We start from the raw sequence: 19044 nt of genomic DNA, 5'->3' as shown, positions 1-19044 counted from the left end.
CAGGCCTGAAAGAATTAAAACATCAAAAGACATATCATGGATTGTGTACATCAAAAATCCGTGCAATGAAATGAGACCCACATATAGTCTACACATAACCACAATATTATCAGATACTAAACACGAGGCAATCAGTAACAAGAGATACAAAAATATATGTACGCTAATATAGAGAAGATCAATAGAAAAAATATATGTAGAAAGATATAGAAAAATATATATTTTATAAAAAAATATATATTTTATAAAAAACTATTTCGACATTATAGAAGAACAGTTACAGTAATCAAAATGTTACCAGAGAATAGCTATCAAAACCCATTCAAAGGAATGGTTTAATGTCAAACTCTTCGTTTAAGCCATTAGGCGACAGAGTATTTAAAGCATAGATGTGATAAGCCTCTCGTTGCAGAAGCAAGCGCTCGTGGTTGCCACCTCTGGGTGGTTTCTCCACTCGTTCGATGCCCACATAACGAAGAGAACTAATGTTGTGGCCAGCTTTTTTGAAATGAGCTGCCACTGGGTTGCGCTCATCCCCACATCTGATATTACTTCTATGCTCACTAATGCGGGTACGTAGGGGTCTGTTGGATTTCCCCACATATGATAACCCGCAGGGACATTTGATTAAATAGACAATAAATGGCGTGTTGCATGTTATAACCCCACGGATTTTTATTTGTTTACCCGTGTGGGGATGTGTATAAGTTTTACATTTATTAGTGTACCCACATTGAGCACACTTGCCACACTTATAATTGCCTTCAGGGATATCATTTAAGAATGTATGTTTACTTAATGGTGTATAAGACCTCACAAGTTGATCCCTGAGGATAGGTGGGCGCTTGAAAACCACAGTAGGGGGGTCCTTGAAGACCGTCTTAAGTTTTGGGTCTGTCTCAATTACATGCCAATGCTTTCGAATAATTTTTTTCAATTCAAACCCCATGGGAGAATATCTGGTAACACAAAAAATAGAATCACCTTTGTTAATTTTCGTTTTAGAAACAAGACATTCTTCTTGTGTGGTTGAGCTAAAACGTTCAATAGCAGTGTCCACCCACTCTTTCTTGTAACCTCTCTCAAGAAATCTATTAGACAAGACAGAGACTTGATTTTTGATTAACGTTAACGACATGAAACCTAAATACGCTGCAAATTATTCAGGTAAAGATAATAATAATAATAAAAAATATGCATTTGTTGAAATGAAAAAGAAAAAATATATACGTAAATAAATAAGAGAGAAATGCATGATGGGTATTGTGGGATGGACTAAGGCAAAGATGGCGGCGTCCTCAGCAGCAGGACGCGTTTTGACTCTTTGCAGGCAGTTTCAAAATGTCTGTAGGATTTCTTCAGCGATAAATGCGCAGAAGTCTGTTGCTAATGTGACCAAAAGCCACATACACGTTTACAGGTAAGAGACTGTTGTAGCCAATTAAAGAGACATGTTGTTGTGTGCTAATTACGCGACGGTGAAGCCAACGCGTTGACAGGGTTCATCAAAAGATTAATGAAACACGCAGGACTAACTTACTGCTCCTCATGTATCTGTACCCGTGTCTGTGAACATTTAGTCACTTTTCACCAATAAGACAGAAGTCTGTAAATTTAAAGAAGAAATGAGAGCATGCGATGAATGAACCCATCTAATCTCCTGACGTGTGTGTGTGTGTGTGTCAGTGTGTCATCCACTGACATTAGGTCAGAGTGGAGCTACTGTTCCTCCTGACAGTGTGATGCGATTGAACAAATGTGAATTGTGATGTTTTTACAGTGTAGATATAAAATGTGAGAACAAAAGCTCTGAAAAGCCATTAATATGTTTATCATAATAATAATAAAAAAGAGGAGACTGAAAATTCTCAATTCAAAGGAAAAAACATGACATGTTAGATAAGTGCATTATCTTTATATTAGAGGATCCTTGTACCTTTAGCCATCAGGCTTTTTGATTCTTATGTAAAAGGGGATGAGCTGAGAAAAAAGTTAATTTTCCTTGGTTTAAAAAAAAAAAAAAGTAAACTGTATTGTATCCCTTTAGTATCAACTTTATTTTCTGTTGACCAGGGGAACGTCTCCTCTCGTCGCTCTGTCTTGGTGCACTCCTGTCAGCGCTGTGGATCAGTGTCGAGCCCTGCACACAACCGTCAGCAGAAGAGGACTGGAGGAGTTCTTTGACCTCCCCGAGAACTGGGGAGAGACCACCGTGAAGTCGGGTAACATTAAAGTATTATATCATTCAGAGAGCTAAATTCAACACAGATTTGGATTTTTTGCTGAAACATTGGGAATATTAGAGTTGTGTGTGGTATTACAGTAATGATTGCAATGTTTGTGATAGGCTTTTCCTTCTGCCTCCTTTCATCTTCATTTTGTAGGTGCACCATGGACAGCCAAACAACTGAGAACAAAAAGCAACGAGGATTTACACAAACTGTGGTAAGGGTGTGGAAATCAACGAACTGCTTCTGACTGTGAAGATATACTTTATCTGCTGTGAGTAATGTGCTCCTTCTATCCCAGGTATGTGCTGTTGAAAGAAAATAACATGCTGCTGACTCTTGAGCAGGAAGCAAAAAGGCAAAGGGTCCAGATGCCAAGTCCTGAAAGAATTAGAAAGGTTGGTACGACGCTCTGCTGACACCTCCACCATTACTGTAGGATTAGTGAGTTACATTTAATGCATCAACTTCGGCTCAGGCTTTGACAGAGCTACGTTGGATGCATGATTTGTTCTTGCTGGATTCTGTGTTCTTATGTGTTGGCCAAAGTAAATCTTTACGTCTTCCTTATCCCAGATTGAGCGCTCCATGTTCAGGCTGGAATCGGTGGTGAGTGAGAGGGAGACAGCGCTGCGTCTGCTGCAGACAGGGCAGGAAAAAGGCAGACCAGGAGCCTACAGGAGGAACATATTTGGATACGTCTACTGGTGAGGGCCTCTGTATACCATGACACACATACAGAATAATGTGTGAAATGAATTAACATTTTAATTTAACCAAAGTGTGAGTGTATCTTTACATGTGTACATCTTGTGAATTAGGGAAGCTCACACTTTTGTCCCTGCCTTTGCTTTCTGAACAGATTTGATCCTATATCCTATTGTCAAAAAATGCAATTTGCAAATTATATATTTAACTGAGGTCATATTCATATTCACAAAAACAGCCATTCAAACCTCATTATGATTTTGGCACTACTTAATAGGCTAATCTGATTTTAGACCTTTATAAATCCATGTGTACGGTAATCTCAAAGTTTCTTTTAAACTGCCAGGCTTCAAAAAATGAAATGTGGGCTGTGGAATCATCTAACTTGTAATGTTTTTTTTATATCTTCAGGTATCGATTCAAAGAATACGCAATTCCTTGGTACATGAATAAAAGATACAAACGAAAGAGGTTCTTCACACCCAAGTTTGTCCAACCACACATAAGGTAAGATATGGTACAGACAGACAGACACACAGTGTTGTAAATAAGTTGTAGTGTGAGAAGTTGTAATTCTAAATACTTCTGTCTTGCAGGCTGCGTATCGAGAGGCACCTTCGGGACAAGGCCAGGAAAGCAAACTTAAAGAGGAAAACAGACGCCAAAATGAAGGAGAAGTTTCCTGAAATGAAAGTTTCCTCATAGTGAAATGTCAGGCTTAATTTTTTGACAGCTGTCCGTTCTCCACATTTTAGTTGACAATACACAGTCAATTCAAATAACCGAGGGTTTCCTAGAACTGTTATCTGTGTAAAGATTTATTTGTCCAGCTGTTATTGATTCTACAAATGTCACTGTATTCATACTCGTTATTAAAAACATGACAAATAAACAAATAAAAACCCACATACTGGTAATACTATTTGTATAAGTAGGCTGTGGCAATTTTATCACAAAGTCATTAAGAAGTGGTTTAATGAAAAAAACAACTTTATTTTTAAAAGACCATATGTAGCCAATGATGAGCAAAGGTGAAAATTAAATACAGGTTTATTTGAGCTGACACTCACAAATAAGCACAGACACAAACTGACTGGCCTATGATGAGTTAACTAACTACACAGGGAAAAAGGCTTATTAACAAAATACATTATTTACCTCAAACTGTGATGGTGTTCCTCCAAAAACAAACTAAAAACACAATGTTGATGTTCTGCAGAAACCTTGCACAACAAATTGTGTTCATGTTGTCTTCCCCAGGCTGATCAAAAACTTCAGGACCTACAGTACGTGCTTGATTAAAAGACTTGACTTTCTGAAGGTTTCCACAGAACACCAACTATCTAAAGATAAGGCAACAGACTGACTGTTATGACATGAACAAACTTAAACCCATTTCTTCATAGTGACACAGTTTATATTGTAGATGTTTGTCTGATTTCTACAATAACTCCCAGACAGGCATATGGACAAACTCGGTATTAAAAACAAATCATACAAAACAAGCGATCTTCCATGGGTGTTCCTGAGTCCGGGGGCCAGAGGTGAAGTCTGATGATGCTGAGCTTGTGGCAAAGACAGTGACCGGGGAGAGAAGGGTTCAGTATCAAATCAAGGGCACTTCCTGTCCACACACTGCTTTCCTCCCTCCTCGTACTCCTGTTTGGAGATCCACATCTGCTGGAAGGTTCCCTAGCAGACCGACAAGAAGACAGGAATATAATTGGTCTGTAATAGAACTGAAGACTAAGCATTTAAAGGGGAACTATGCAAGTCTGCTTCGATTTTCCGCTGTTTTGCTAACCCTCCTCCCTCCCTTGAGACATGTGCAGTTGTTAGCAAGTCATTTATTCATCACAATTAATGCAAAGCTGTTTAAAATGTATAATCCAAACTTAATAAAAGGTAAAAAATCTTGCATAGTTCCTATTTAACATCAGAAGAAAATTGTTTGTGTTTTTCCTCACTGAAAACAGAAGTCTAAAAACTATTCCTCACAAATAAGACATTTTTAACTCTTGATGTATGGCTGCCATGATGCACCTTTTGAGTCAATACTGTGAGAAACCATTAGCACATCGTGGTCTGATGGTCCAAAAGTTATTTAAAATCCCATTGGTGTCAGAAAAAAAAAATCAATTCTTTCAACTATTCGACGTGGAAATTAAAAATGTTGTTGATACATACGAGTGATGCCAGGATGGAGCCCCCTATCCAGGAACTGAACCGACGCTCCACTGTAGTGTTGTTGGCTATCAGCTTCAGTCTCATGCTCTGCAATTCACAGACAATAACATGATGTTCAATGTTCATTATATAAATGATGGAGAACTGCTAGAGAATAAAATAGGACAGGAGCATTTTGGATTTTCAACGTATCATTAATTAAAAATAAAGATACTAATATATTAATCAGAATATAGTGGTATTGACTCACGGGAGGGGTTTTCTGGGAGAGTTCTCGGTTCAGTCGGTCAGTGAAGCCCTGAATGAGCGTGTTTCCTCCGGTCACCACCACGCTGCCGTACAAACCCTGAAACACAGTAAATGAGAGGTTGCATTTAAATCAATGCTGAAAATGTAATAGTAAAACTGATGTGCCATACGCAGACATTTTGACCCGTCCTCTTCAGGTTATGAAACACCCTCATTGTCAAAATGACGAATGTGTGCACTCTAGGAGTCATAGCACCACCAGGAGTTTACATTTACATTTTGGGGTAACCCACCTTGCTTCTGTGTATAAACACCTAAATAACAGTGATTTGTTGTAAACACACCCCAAAGAAGGCATGTAGCATTCAGCAGCTGGCTAAAACAAAGAAATAAGGATCCAACTAGAACAAATATATTTCAGCCACTATAAAAATGTAACATTTCGATATTTACCGGCCGAATGTCAATGTCACACATTCCCACGCTGGTCGTCACCACATGGCCAACTCCTAACATGGTGTTTCCAGACAGGCCCTGGAGTGATGAGAACAAACGGAAACATTCAAGTACCCTCTCAAACAACTGATTCATACACTATCGGAAAAGAAACTCACATTCATCAACTTTTCACAACACTGCAGGCAGTCTTTATTTCTTTATTTGGAGTTATATTCAGTGATGCACCATGGTTAGACATTATGTCTGAGGAAGCTCCACTATTAAACTGGGGCTAAAAGATGGTGCTTAGCAAGTACCCACCTTGGCATTAGAGGGGTCAAACAACCCCTCTGGGATCTTCAGTCTCTCAGCCCCAAAGTCACAGTTGTAGCCGTTGGGCAGCTCATAGTGCACTGTGGGCATCTGTGCAGCCACCCTGTCATGAGAGAGGGGGTGGGGGGTGGTTAGGGTGGAAGTTAGTTCCTTTAGGGTAAATGAACCTTCAAATGTTTCATAAGATTTTTTTGCCTTTTAGCACGAAAACTCCACTGAAGTTCAAAGTAATTTAAAGGTAATGTACACATCCATATTAAGTTGCAGATAACTCTCTTACTGTTCATCGTATGGAGAGTCTGACACCTGCAGCACAGATGCCTGGAAGTCCTGGATCACACACTGCAAATCGTACAAACAAAGTATGTGACACATTCATCAAAGTAAAATATGCACCAACAAAAAAAAAAACCTCACCTGCTAGCTTAACAAAAAAGAGTTGATGATGATACAGAACGTGGTCATAGTAGAGTTTGTTGCTTACGTTACACATGTAGTTGTGCCATGAGCGGGTGACTTGAGGTAGTTTCTCCTTTTTCTTCCAGCTTGGTTGGGCTCCCTCCCGCACTCCATCCTGTAATGACAAAACACACAGTAGCTGACATTAAAGCCTGATGCAGATTGTTATGTATGATCATCTGATTGTTTATTCTCTAACCCTAACCCGATACAATAGACAGCTAGTTTTCAGGCAAGAAAGTGAAACAAGGAATGCAGTTCTGTTTATAATAACGTGAATAACATGAATGTGTTTTTTTTTTTTTTGTAGCTGACAGTCTTATTATTGTAACTAAAAAGCTGTCTGACACCATCTACACCTGTCCTGCACACCACACAGATTAATTTATTTGCAGCTAATGTTTGTGTGTTCAATTCAAACTGAGAAACTACTTAGAATATATATGTAATTCCACCCCTATACACTAAAATGGGGATTTCTGCAGATCTCACCTTTGATGCAATCATATAAGGAGGGATTATTTCACAAGTCAACTCTTGGAACAGCTCCCTACACTGCATGCTCATGAAGTCTCCAGCCAGGGGTGACTTGACGATGCCTGTAAGAGAGAATGAATAACATCATGAGTCAGGCTCAAAGCAACAACACAGAAAATGTTTTGTCTTCACTTATAATACAGTAACACAGGACCCTGTTTGAACTTGTGCATCTTGATGCATCACTGTCATAACCGTCCCTTTAATGACAGCCAGTTCTACAGATTAGTAAACTCCTGAATCACTGACTCTCCTCTTTTTGTTTTGTACTAACAGCTCACTTGATAAGTCTGAGATGCTCACATCAACCACTAGGTGGCAGCATAAACACTAGGAGAGAAGGACCTGCATTAAAGTGTTGTTTTCCATCCCTCATTTACATATTACCCACATAAAAACTATGGTATGGTAATGAGACCTCAATTAGAACTCATTTACCGACACATGATTTAAAAAAAAAAAAATATATATATATATATATCTTTTCACCTTGCTGCAGGACGTAGCCATCATGTACTGGAATAGCTGTGGTGTGTGTGGCTCCGCTGTCCAGTACCAAGCCTGTAGACCGCCCATTTGCAAAGCTTTGATACGCAGAGTAAAGGAAATGTAAAAACAGTTCAACAGGCAACAAATCCAGTTTCAGTTCATCAAACTTGTATCATCCTTTTGTGGATGAAGTGACTCAGTGAAGGATACGCAGACAGCACAGCTGATTTGCAGAGGAAGAAGGCAGGAATGTTGTAATGCTCAAACATCAGCTCTGTTAGTTTCTCTCGTTTGGCTCTTGTGTTCCACTGCAGACACAGAACAGAGGTTATGCCACTTTCAAAGTACCACCGTCAGCACAACATCAATTTATACGTTTCTCTGTGAGGGGAAATAAGGATTGGTGGTCTTTGCCATATACAAAGATCAGCAGCTACTGTTAGTTTTCAACTAAAGAGGATCAGACTTTGAAATATTAACCTTTAGACAAATCGTCTGATATTCAAATTCAAATTGTATGAATCTGACCTTTGTATGATTACATAAGACGTAGTCTGTGTAGTTGTGCATGAACAAAAGCTAACTCACTGATGCTTCTGACATGAGCACTGGATGCAGACTGGGTTCAGACTTGAAGTGCATCTTGTAGGTGTGATCCAAAATGGCCTGGAAACTGTCCCAGTCTTCAACTGTAAACAGAACAAAAAAGAAAACAACTGTAAAATTACAGTTTTGGGAACTGGCGTGGACGTCTGCATGACATATTATTCCATGGCTGCAGCTACAGATGATTTTTTGTCATCGGTTCATTTGTTAAGTTGATCAAATTGCCTGTAACATGTCAAAATAAATTGTGAAAAACACTCATAAATCCCAACAATTCAAGGAGGTTGTATTCAAAGGGCTTGATTTAAAGCAGCCAGGAGGTAGAATCAGTAAATAATATTTTTCATTTTTGCCAGAAAAATAGGAACAATTAATTGCAGCTCCTTTTTCTCATCGGGTTGAAAGTTGATCTCATTCCTGTACACAAATAAGTTAAAAGAAACACTGTATGCCATGTGCTAAAGGTAGCACATGGCAGATACATACTAATCTATTACATTTTTTTGTGGGAAAAAAAAGAAAACTTGGCGTCACAAAAAACGTGTGTCTTTCATCATTGTCGTCGCTGGGTCAGATGGTGGAGAAAATAGAGCGATGATGAGCTTTTTCAGATAATAATTTGTGCACACGGCACCAGTGTTCCAGGTCAGCACTCTAAGGGAGCCTGTGGTCCCATGGTGCGGTTCTGCTGCAATTAAGATTGGTGTCACATTCATCTCTAAATAGCCTCACAACCAAACTTCAATGGACCAGATTCTGATGAGCACCATCAGCTAGGTCAGTGCACCGGAGCGCATGTTGCACATCCACTGTCACAGACACTTCTGAGGTGACAGAAATGAAACACCTGCGGCATTTAGCATTTGTCGCTGTCAAAAAAAAACTGTTGGACTAATTCTGTCTGTTGTGGACAGTCTTCATGTGTTTAATTAGCAGAAATGGGTTTGGTAAATATCCAAATAACTTTTAGTTGCAGCTCTGGTTTTGTTAAATTGAGAAACACAAGCTGGTTAAACTGAGAAAAAGACACCGACTACAATAGAAAATGAAGAACAAATCAAGTAGAGAGTAGAGAAACTGTGCAAATAATTGTAACAGCTCTGCTTAGAGGGTCCAACTCTTCAGTATGAAGGACAGCTCTGAACAGGTGACCCACATCTGGCTTTGGGCGTTCAACACATCCACAGTTTAGACGAGTACAAATTAGGGGAGGAAAATAATCACAGCCAGTCATGGCACTGAACCCAAGATGGTAAGGGGCTTGCTCACTGTCAAGAGTCACTAGATGGGAGAGCTCATGATAATGAGTTGCCTTGGTCTTGAAATAATCTCATTAATATTCATGATGAGGGCCAGACAACTACACGTCAGTCAGGGTTGTGACGAGTTCATGTCCAAAACTGGCTGTGAGACCTAAACAGTCTAATTATGGACATGGATCGAGCAGACGGGATTATAAATATTCATTACTGAGTTTACGTCACAGACCATGACAAGAAGCAGGGTCATATACACTTACTAACAAGTTATGTATGTTCATATTTTTAACCAATACCAATCCTTTCTCAACACTGCTAATTAATAGTAGAAAAAATAGAAAGATCCAAATCAGTTCTTTGTATTTCAGTTAAAAACAAGTTCTGTCCGTGCATGATGTTTCCATCTCCTCATTAATTACCACAACCAAGGACATTATTTTAATTTATTTTATTCTATTTTTTTCTTCTTTTCTTTAGTTTTGATACCTACATTATCTAATTTGTAAAAGGATTCCTTTGAAAAAAAGGGATAGACTATAAATTTGCTTCTTACTTCCCCCTTTCATTCAGGAGTTGCATTATTTTTTGCATTAAACTGTTTTTATTTAATTTTTTCAATGATTGAAACAAATAAATAAACTAAACTAAACTTAGCATGGCAGCACAGAAATAATCTTTGGATGATTATGATGAGTGGACACTCACTCATTCCATTCTTGAGTGGAGACATGACCTCCATGTTCTCCCTGGGTACCCTCAGCTGGTTGGTATCAATGTAGTAGGTGGTGCCGCTCTGCTTGCTCTTGTCACCGTCCGTCTCCATGGGTGTGCTGCCATCTTCTCGGTCGAGGGTCACGCCTATCACCGTGGGGAAGTCCGCCTGAGCCCAGCCAGCAAACAACACAAGTCAGATACATTCTCACAGGCCTTGTTCAGTCAATATCAGATTTCCAATTGTGACGTACAAGCAAAAAGAAAACTGTTACATGTTCACTCACATCCCAAACTATGAAGGCATAACTTCCCACTTTTGTGAAAGACTGAAGGTAATAAAATGTGAAGCAATGTTCCTCTGAGTTATGTGAGCAAAGAATGCAAGTGTTTGGAAATACTAAAAAGTACCTACATTGATATCTAACAAAACCAGAGGGACACATTGGCTATCACACTCATGCATTTTGTCTGGGAAAACTGTTACTGTTACAGTTACTGGAAAACAGAAACAAATACTGCATAAGACCGTTTGCTGTATGATGCTTCAAATTTAGCTCAGGTGCCTTCAGTTACTCTTGATCATCTGTAAGACATTTCTACACCGTCACTGGGGCCCACCTGTGGTCAATTCAGCTGTTGGGACAAGGTTTAGAAAGGTACACACCCGTCTCTGTATAAGGTCTCACAGCTCGCAATGCATATCAAAGCAAAAACCAAGCAAGAAGGTCAAATGTTTAATGCCAAAAATCTATGTTGTGACTATTATTATGTTGCCCTATTGATACTGAAACAAATGCTTTTATTGATAATTCAACTGCCAAGACAACGCCTTAATGTGTCTGGGTTCACAAAACTAGGCAATGACATGCAAACTCTAATATAGCAGGTTAATGAGGACAGCGTGTAAAACTATTTTAAAATCAAGAGGACAACTTGCACATATCAAAACACACACATCCAGAGCAAAGGATACTGAGGGCAGTCTTTGTGTGGTGAGGTTCAGCGTGTTATGACCTAGGGGGTGTGCGAATTTGCCTAAAACCATAATTACGGTACACAGGGAGTAAGAGTACAGTCTACTGAGGGCTAATGAGTATCCGGCTCTCACACTGCACTCTTTAAATTGATATTTACACAATCAAGATCTCTGCCTAAAGCACAGATAAACCAAAACCAATGCAAGTACTCTAGAATGATCTGAACTCAATTTATGCCGTCTGTCTCCAGGGTGACAGCCCTCATTTCTTGACATTGCCGTACCCCCAGAAGGAAGATGAAGACGCTCAGAGGAAGAAAAGACACATAGTTAATCAGGTCATCCAGTGAGTGATCCACTTACCTTGGGACAGTCTTCTCCTGCATAGCCAGCCCTCACAGAATAAGAGCCAATGTCGAACACCAAAGCCCCCACCTCATCTGAAAAATGAGAGAAATGTAATGAATATGACTCAAATTGTGAATAAATTCTCATTCGTTTTCACTGTGATTGTCACTAGGAATGCAGTGATGAACAGTATATCACCATATTTCTCTTAAACATTCCTCAGTTATATCTGTTAAATGTGTATTTAATGTGTTGGCCCATGTGCACCCTTTATATCAATATCAATTATCCACCCTGAGAGAGTTCAGCAGTTTGCTGCCTTGACAAATAGCCTATATATTCCAGAGTTAGGTTAGTTAGGGCGCTAAAACAACAAATCACTTTGTTTTCCCAAGTTCTGAAGAGTTGTTCCTCAACCCATAATTTTTCTATAATTTCCCCCCACCGACTCAATAATTTTTGCATTCCCACCATAAACGCTGACACGCAGACCATAAAACTGAGACATTTACATCGAAGCAACACTAAAAATCTTCATAATGCAAATGCTATGTTGATAAAACTACTATTCAGGTGTTGTTTCAGTATTGCTCACCATGTTCCAGTGCCTGATGTTGTGTTTATTTGTAAGAGTACTATCTCAAGTTAAGAGCAGGATATACTCTCAATTGTTACTGGGTTATGTCCACCTGGATAAAACTAATATAGTCTATAAGAAACAATCCTGCAAGAAATCCTACCTTCATGAAGATTATAATGTTTTTGTTGTTTTCAATTTTGTGGTCATTTTGATGGATGTTTGATGTTTGTGTACATAAAGCAGTTAGAATTTTGTGTACTGTTTATGATATAAATGGGATGGACTAAATAACTTAGACCCTGGGATGCCCATTCAAAAATGTCTGATATTATCCTCACAAAGACCTGTCTAAAAAGTTGTTTTTTTGCTTATTAATTTACAGAAAGACAAAACCGGTAATTATCTGATGTCAGCTGGTTCTTCCCTGCATTGTTTTAACAGATTGGATCCACTGAGATTGGCATACACTTTTCCAGAGAAAGATATTAAATGATCAAAGTATAATTCATCTTTCACTATTTGGATGCTAAATGGGAGCAATTTAACAATTGTTTAAAAATAATGTTTACCATTGGGAACAATCCTGTACCTGTTACTTTAAATCCCTTTTGTGTAATTAACGTTTTTCCATAAGGATCTATACAAAAAAAAGTGTGGTGAACAGATGCCAGCCACAACCTGATAGTTTTACGTTTCAATGAAGATGCTGTAGGTCGGAAGTACATGTTCACCACACACAGGTCAGTGTGTCAGGTCAGACTGTTTCACAGCATCTTCTCCTGCACTACTACCTGAGTACGGTTTGTTACAGTGCAATTATACTATGATAACGCTTATTTTAAAAAACACAGTGCACAAATGTCTACTGCTGTTTTTATACACTAGAATAAATGTAAATCCACGAGTATTATTAACCCCATTAACAGCAGCACCGGTGGTAGCCTGTATGTTCAGCAGATACACTTTGTAAAGACGTCCTCAATGTGACGACAAGTTAAATTACATTAAATTACAGTGGAATACTTGGGAACACGTATCTCCACTTCTAAGAAAGCGGTATTGAACAATAACGTTTCACAAACCCCGACAAGCCCACTTTCATTCATTTCCTCGCTAGCATAGCTAAGCTAGCGGCACCAGGGTTGGCTTATATAATTAAGTACAATCACACACTGAGCTCAAACTACAAGACGACGCATTTCAGGTGGCAATAAATGCGTATAATCTTGAACGCACAGGAGAAACAATGCTCACAACGATGTTTTCAGTAGTTTACCGTGGAGCTACACGTTAGTTCAGCTAGCACAGCGAGCTAACCACTAAGCTGGCTAAAGCTAGAGAACAGGGAAAACGTGGGCAAGGGTTTAGTTTTATTTTAATAAGATCTCACTCACCGCCTCCATACACTCCGCCACTCATCCTCTAGATTATTACAACAGCAAGTTTGTCTGTGTGAGTGATTGCAGCAGAAAAACAGCCGCTGAACGGTTAATCACAACAAAAGGCTCCGTTAGCATGGATCAGTCTACGAAGCGGGCGCCACACTGCGTCGAGGCCGCCGACCAATCAGGACGCAGCACTGAGGGAGCACTTCCGGGTTAGCCTCCGCTCGCTGCTCATCGACTTCTTCCACGCTGAGGAGCGGACGTGGCCCAGTGGACCCTGACAGCAACGTGAGTTAAAAAAAACTGCACACAAGAGGCAGAAAGTCACTTTAGATCACTTAAAAGCAGACCAACAGGTAGTGTGAGTGCAGGTTTCACAACAGCACGCTGATAATTGTGGGTAAAAACTGCAGGACCTTGAGGCCACGGTCGTTTACAAGCTGATCTCGGCGACCATGTCACCTGATGTTGCAAAAAGTTGCCGCACTCACGCGATGATATGCAGGATGTAGGATTTGACAAATGCAAGTTCAAAAGTACCATCCAGGTATATATTAATTGACACAATTGGTGTTAATTGCACAACTGCTATGTAAACATGTAAGGTTTCATAGCCTCGTGGTGGTCCAAAGTTGTTATAATTGCGCAGGCGCATATGGTGGATATGCTGCGAGCAACCTGTAGGCCATGAAAGTTTCAGTTATGCATGGACCTGTGGTCATATAACCAATGACGTCAAAAATGAAACATTTATAAACCATGAGTTTTAGGTTTTAATCAGTTACAAAGTAGTGTTTAACTCCTGGTGTCTGTTTTCATGAAGGTTCTGTAATGTTCAATAAGAATATCTTCTTATCTTATCTTCTCGGTGCTTTCAAAATATTGCAATAAATAGCCTAACACTTGGACAGTTTTTCAAGTTACTCATTATGGTTTGTGTCAGGCATCCTGAGGAGTTTCTTACAGCTCCTCTACAGATTCAGGCTGTTTTTGTGACTTCTGTCTCTTCATGTAATCCCAGACTGAGTCCATGATGTTGAGATCAGGCTGTGTGGGGGCCACACCATCTGTTGCAGGACTCCATGTCCTACTAGTCTCTTATGATAATTCTTGTATGCTTGTGGCTGTGTGTTTGATGTTATTGTTGTGTTGTGCAAAATTAATTTAAGATCAAAACATATTCAGAGGACTGTAGACTTGGGCTGCAACAGATTTTCATTATCAGTTAATCCCCACTTTAAAAATTGGTCTGTAAAATGTGAAAACTAAGTTCCCAAGGTGACCTCTTCAGATAGTTTTTAATTTTTCGACCAATCCAAAAACCCAAAGGGATTTGCTTTATTAACACAGAAGACCAAGTAAAAACAGAAAATATTTACAAGTATCTGGTGATTTATTTTTTCTTATTTCATATCTCTTTATAAACCATGATTAAACAATTAGCAAAATAGTTGCGGGTCAATCTAAAACTACCTACTAATTGACCAATAGTTTCAGCTTTTTTATTAAGTTGTTGTTGTAAATGTACACGTTCTTGGAGAAGATGTAAGGAAAGGCTCCTATTTTTACACTTGCCGTCTCTGGCCAACACCTGTTGACTGTTCTCATTCCTCTTAGCACATGTGGACTGTCTCCTGTGGTTGAGTTTTACACAGCTGACGCAACTTTAAAGTTATTTATTAATTTGAAATGTAAGGTTGTTTTGACCTTGGAAACAGCAGTTGATACAACTAGAGTGGAAATGATTGGTTGAGTTTATTGAAATAATATATTTTTAATGATAGGATAGAATATTTTATATGGATGAATCATTTCCTGATTTAGGCTTAGCGGATGTAATCATTTGCTGCTGTCCAATTTGAAAGTAATTTACCAGTGCAACCTTAGATAAAACAATCTCATCTGAACCTTGTGAGATTTTTCTCTGCCAAGTTATTTACAAGTGTTCTCCTTTTTTAAACTTGCAGATTTAATTTTTGAATTTGTTTTCTTCCAGCAGCCATGCAGCGCTGCCTCACTCTGACTCTTGCCCAGCACAGCAAGCTCATCTTGAGAAATAAATTAGCATCTGTCCACTGCCAGCATTCAGCAGCCATGTCGGGGCTCCTCATCAACCAGCCTAAATACGCCTGGCTGAAAGAGCTGGGTCTCTCCGAGGACAACCCCGGTGTTTACAACGGGACCTGGGGAGGCAAAGGGGAGGTCGTCACATCTTACTGCCCTGCCAACAATGAGCCAATCGCCAGAGTTACCCAGGCTACTATGGCAGAGTATGAAGAAACTGTCCAGAAGGCGAAGGAGGCCTGGAAGATGTGGGCAGATATTCCTGCTCCGAAAAGAGGGGAGATTGTGAGGCAGATTGGTGATGCACTCAGAAAGAAGATCAAAGTCCTCGGGAGCCTGGTGTCCCTTGAAATGGGCAAGATCTATGTTGAGGGAGTGGGCGAGGTTCAGGAATACGTTGATGTCTGTGATTACGCCGTTGGTCTGTCTAGAATGATTGGCGGACCCATCTTGCCCTCAGAAAGACCAGGCCATGCTTTGATCGAGCAGTGGAATCCAGTCGGTCTGGTCGGCATCATCACCGCCTTTAACTTCCCCGTAGCTGTGTACGGCTGGAACAACGCCATCGCTCTGACTTGTGGCAACGTCTGCCTCTGGAAGGGCGCTCCAACCACACCTCTCACAAGCGTTGCAGTCACCAAGATCGTGGCTGAAGTGCTGGAGCAGAACAACCTTCCTGGCGCAATCTGCTCCATGACCTGTGGAGGCGCCGATATTGGTACCGCCATGTCGAAGGATGAGCGGGTGGATCTGGTGTCGTTCACTGGCAGCACCCACGTCGGCAAGATGGTGGCCATGATGGTGCAGGAAAGGTTCGGTCGCAAACTGCTGGAGCTCGGCGGAAACAACGCCATCATTGTGTTTGAGGATGCCGACTTAAGTCTTGTGGTGCCCTCTGCTGTCTTTGCATCCGTGGGAACCGCTGGCCAGCGCTGCACCACAACCAGGAGGCTGATGCTGCACGAGACTGTCCACGACGCAGTGGTGGAGAGGATCACCAAGGCCTACAAACAAGTCCGCATCGGAGACCCGTGGGATCCCAGCACCCTGTATGGGCCTCTGCACACCAAACAAGCTGTGGATCAGTACCTGGCGGCAATCGAGCAGGCCAAGCAACAGGGTGGCACCGTGGTCTGCGGAGGAAAGGTGATGGACCGCCCTGGAAACTACGTGGAGCCCACCATCATCACAGGGCTGGCTCACGACGCTCCCATCGTCCACACAGAAACCTTTGTCCCCATCCTGTATGTCCTCAAGTTCAAGACGGAAGAGGAGGCGTTTGCCTGGAACAACGAGGTCCAGCAGGGGCTGTCCAGCAGCATCTTCACCAAAGATATGGGTCGGGTTTTCCGCTGGCTGGGGCCCAAAGGATCCGACTGCGGCATCGTCAACGTCAACATTCCCACCAGCGGAGCCGAGATCGGAGGAGCCTTCGGCGGGGAGAAACACACGGGAGGTGGAAGAGAGTCCGGCAGCGACTCGTGGAAGCAGTACATGAGGCGTTCGACGTGCACAATAAACTACAGCAAGGATCTTCCTCTGGCCCAGGGAATCAAGTTTGAGTGAAACCTTGAAGTTGTTTAATGAAGCTTCAATGAGCCCAGAAGGACAACACTACATGTTTTTAAGTGGCAGAGTGTTGTTTAATAAATGCAAGACAATTGTTTGTGATTTATTTGCATTCAGAAAGGTCAGTCTAATTCAAAAAGAGTTTGAAATACTTTTGGATGGGTCTCAATAGTCATGTATCAAATCTTTGTAAGTGGTTGTGGCTTTAGAAACTAATCCTAGATTTGAACTTCTGTGATAAAGGTCAAATACTGTTCCCGCACAGGTTGGGGTGCACTTTTCTTTGTTTTTTTTTTACAAGCACTTAGAAACACAATTTGAGGGCTATGTGACTGTACCAGATACTTTATACAGTATAAAAAAATAAATCTTTATTTTGCAAGAAAAAGTGGAGTTGACATGAGCATTTCAAATCAGGATATGATAGTCTTTAAAGGTGCAGATGTGCATTATTTTGACGGTTGATTTCATATGAACAGAATGACAATTTAGATTGCAACGTGCTGACAATGTAGAGCAAATTGTATATCATCACAAACTGTCTGAAAAGGTGTTGAGTGTCAAAACTCTGTGGTTTGCATCTCTGATAGCATTAATATACTGTACTTTGCATCTGAAGTATCTTTAAAAAAGATGGTCACTATGTGCTTTTCAGACTAACAAACAATAAATAAAGGCTTCTTGTTTTTGTGGATTTGGTTGCCCCTTTCTTTTCCATCTCTATAGCTACAATTACCAGAAGCAGCATTTGTTGCATCTGTCATATCTGCTGTTTCTCTATGTCAATCAAATATCACACTCCTGATTCAGGAAAGCAATGGTCAGATGAATTATAACAACACACTTTTAAGTATTTTAGTCAGTGGACAGTGGATGTCTATGGTGTTACCAAACACCATAGACATCCAATGTAAATTTCTAGTATTGATCAAATTAACAGCACTTCGCTGCGATTTTAATTATTAAAAAATAAATAAAGTTGGCAGTATTGGAGTGTTCAAAGATGCAGATTGTACAGTACCTTCACTTGGCAGACTTCCTGATAGTTACTGTTTCATATATCAGGGGTGAGTTTTACATTATTAAACCTGAAACTAATAATTGCAAAATGTCCTTTTAATTTCTCATGGCCTTATTTAAACTCAATCTGTAGTTTGCAACAGTCTTGGCTTTGCAGACAGAATATGGATGATAATGAGCATCCATCAATCCATCGTCTATACATCTTATCCATGCTTGGTTGTGTGGGGAGACTGGAGCCATGAAAATGTGTTATTGTCTTATGTATACATTTGCATGAAGAAATATATGCATTCCTTTTGATTGCCAAATATTAGTTCACAAACAAAGAAATATCCTGGCAGTTTTCCCATTGAAGGGATCATTCAAGGGATCCTAAAATCAATTTTATGTAAACAGTATTATTATTATTATTATAGTAACATTTTCTGTAGCCAACCTCTGAAACGTCATCAGTTCAAAATCATGTTTAAAAGCAACTCTCATTAAATTAGAAATAAGCTCATGAGGCAGATGATTAAACTGTGTTAAGTTTTGAGCTGGAAAATAGAGATAAGGGTCTCCACCCATTGAATGCTGGGACAGGGATTAGCCTCCCCTTGACCCTGAAAACCCTTAGAGAAATCCTTCAAACAAATTCTTCCTGACTACAGAGTGGGCTCCAGCTTTTGTCAAAGGTAACTCTGTACTGGATTTTGTGCCATGGCCATAATATAATAACCCTCATGGGATGCTTGTCTGTCAGATGCTGATCACTTTTGTAACCTTTGTGTAATTTTTAAATACAGTGTTGAAGAAATAAACTCTGTCTCTTTAATAGAAATACTACTCCATCCTCCCATCCTCCATGCCCCCCATATGCTCACTCCCACTCAGCAGCTCTCTACCTCATACT

At 40.2% G+C, this 19044-nt stretch overlaps 3 protein-coding genes across 4 annotated transcripts; 2 read left to right on the top strand and 1 right to left on the bottom strand.

The window, feature by feature from the left end:
* The first annotated feature begins 1282 nt into the window (after nt 1-1282).
* Nucleotides 1283-3858, top strand: mrpl47 (mitochondrial ribosomal protein L47). Its single transcript, XM_083970474.1, has 7 exons — nt 1283-1420; nt 2074-2222; nt 2385-2445; nt 2530-2626; nt 2805-2935; nt 3348-3443; nt 3533-3858. The coding sequence occupies exons 1-7, from the start codon at nt 1287-1289 to the stop codon at nt 3639-3641; spliced, it is 777 nt and encodes a 258-aa protein (XP_083826600.1). The 5' UTR covers nt 1283-1286; the 3' UTR covers nt 3642-3858.
* Nucleotides 3859-3933: 75 nt separating this feature from the next.
* On the bottom strand, nt 3934-13662 carry actl6a (actin-like 6A). Its single transcript, XM_083970473.1, has 14 exons — nt 13506-13662; nt 11547-11623; nt 10199-10373; nt 8217-8317; nt 7839-7936; nt 7629-7723; nt 7095-7201; nt 6628-6717; nt 6424-6485; nt 6132-6246; nt 5826-5906; nt 5374-5469; nt 5124-5210; nt 3934-4628 (listed from the first exon to the last, which is right to left on the bottom strand). Exons 1-14 carry the CDS (start codon nt 13528-13530, stop codon nt 4548-4550), a joined length of 1290 nt encoding a protein of 429 aa, XP_083826599.1. The 5' UTR covers nt 13531-13662; the 3' UTR covers nt 3934-4547.
* Nucleotides 13663-13695: 33 nt separating this feature from the next.
* On the top strand, nt 13696-17823 carry aldh7a1 (aldehyde dehydrogenase 7 family, member A1). 2 transcript variants are annotated; one of them, XM_083969761.1, is made up of 2 exons: nt 13696-13784; nt 15496-17823. In XM_083969761.1, exon 2 carries the CDS (start codon nt 15498-15500, stop codon nt 17124-17126), a length of 1629 nt encoding a protein of 542 aa, XP_083825887.1. In that variant the 5' UTR covers nt 13696-13784; nt 15496-15497; the 3' UTR covers nt 17127-17823. The 2 variants fall into 2 exon arrangements, with proteins under 2 accessions (XP_083825887.1, XP_083825886.1); XM_083969760.1 differs by having other exon boundaries at nt 13723-13784; nt 15493-17823.
* Nucleotides 17824-19044: the final 1221 nt, after the last annotated feature.

Source organism: Trachurus trachurus, assembly GCF_905171665.1.
Source record: "Trachurus trachurus genome assembly, chromosome: 4".
NCBI classification, from domain to species: domain Eukaryota; kingdom Metazoa; phylum Chordata; class Actinopteri; order Carangiformes; family Carangidae; genus Trachurus; species Trachurus trachurus.
Note: the sequence above shows the minus strand (reverse complement) of the source record. Positions and strands in the feature narration are given on the sequence as shown.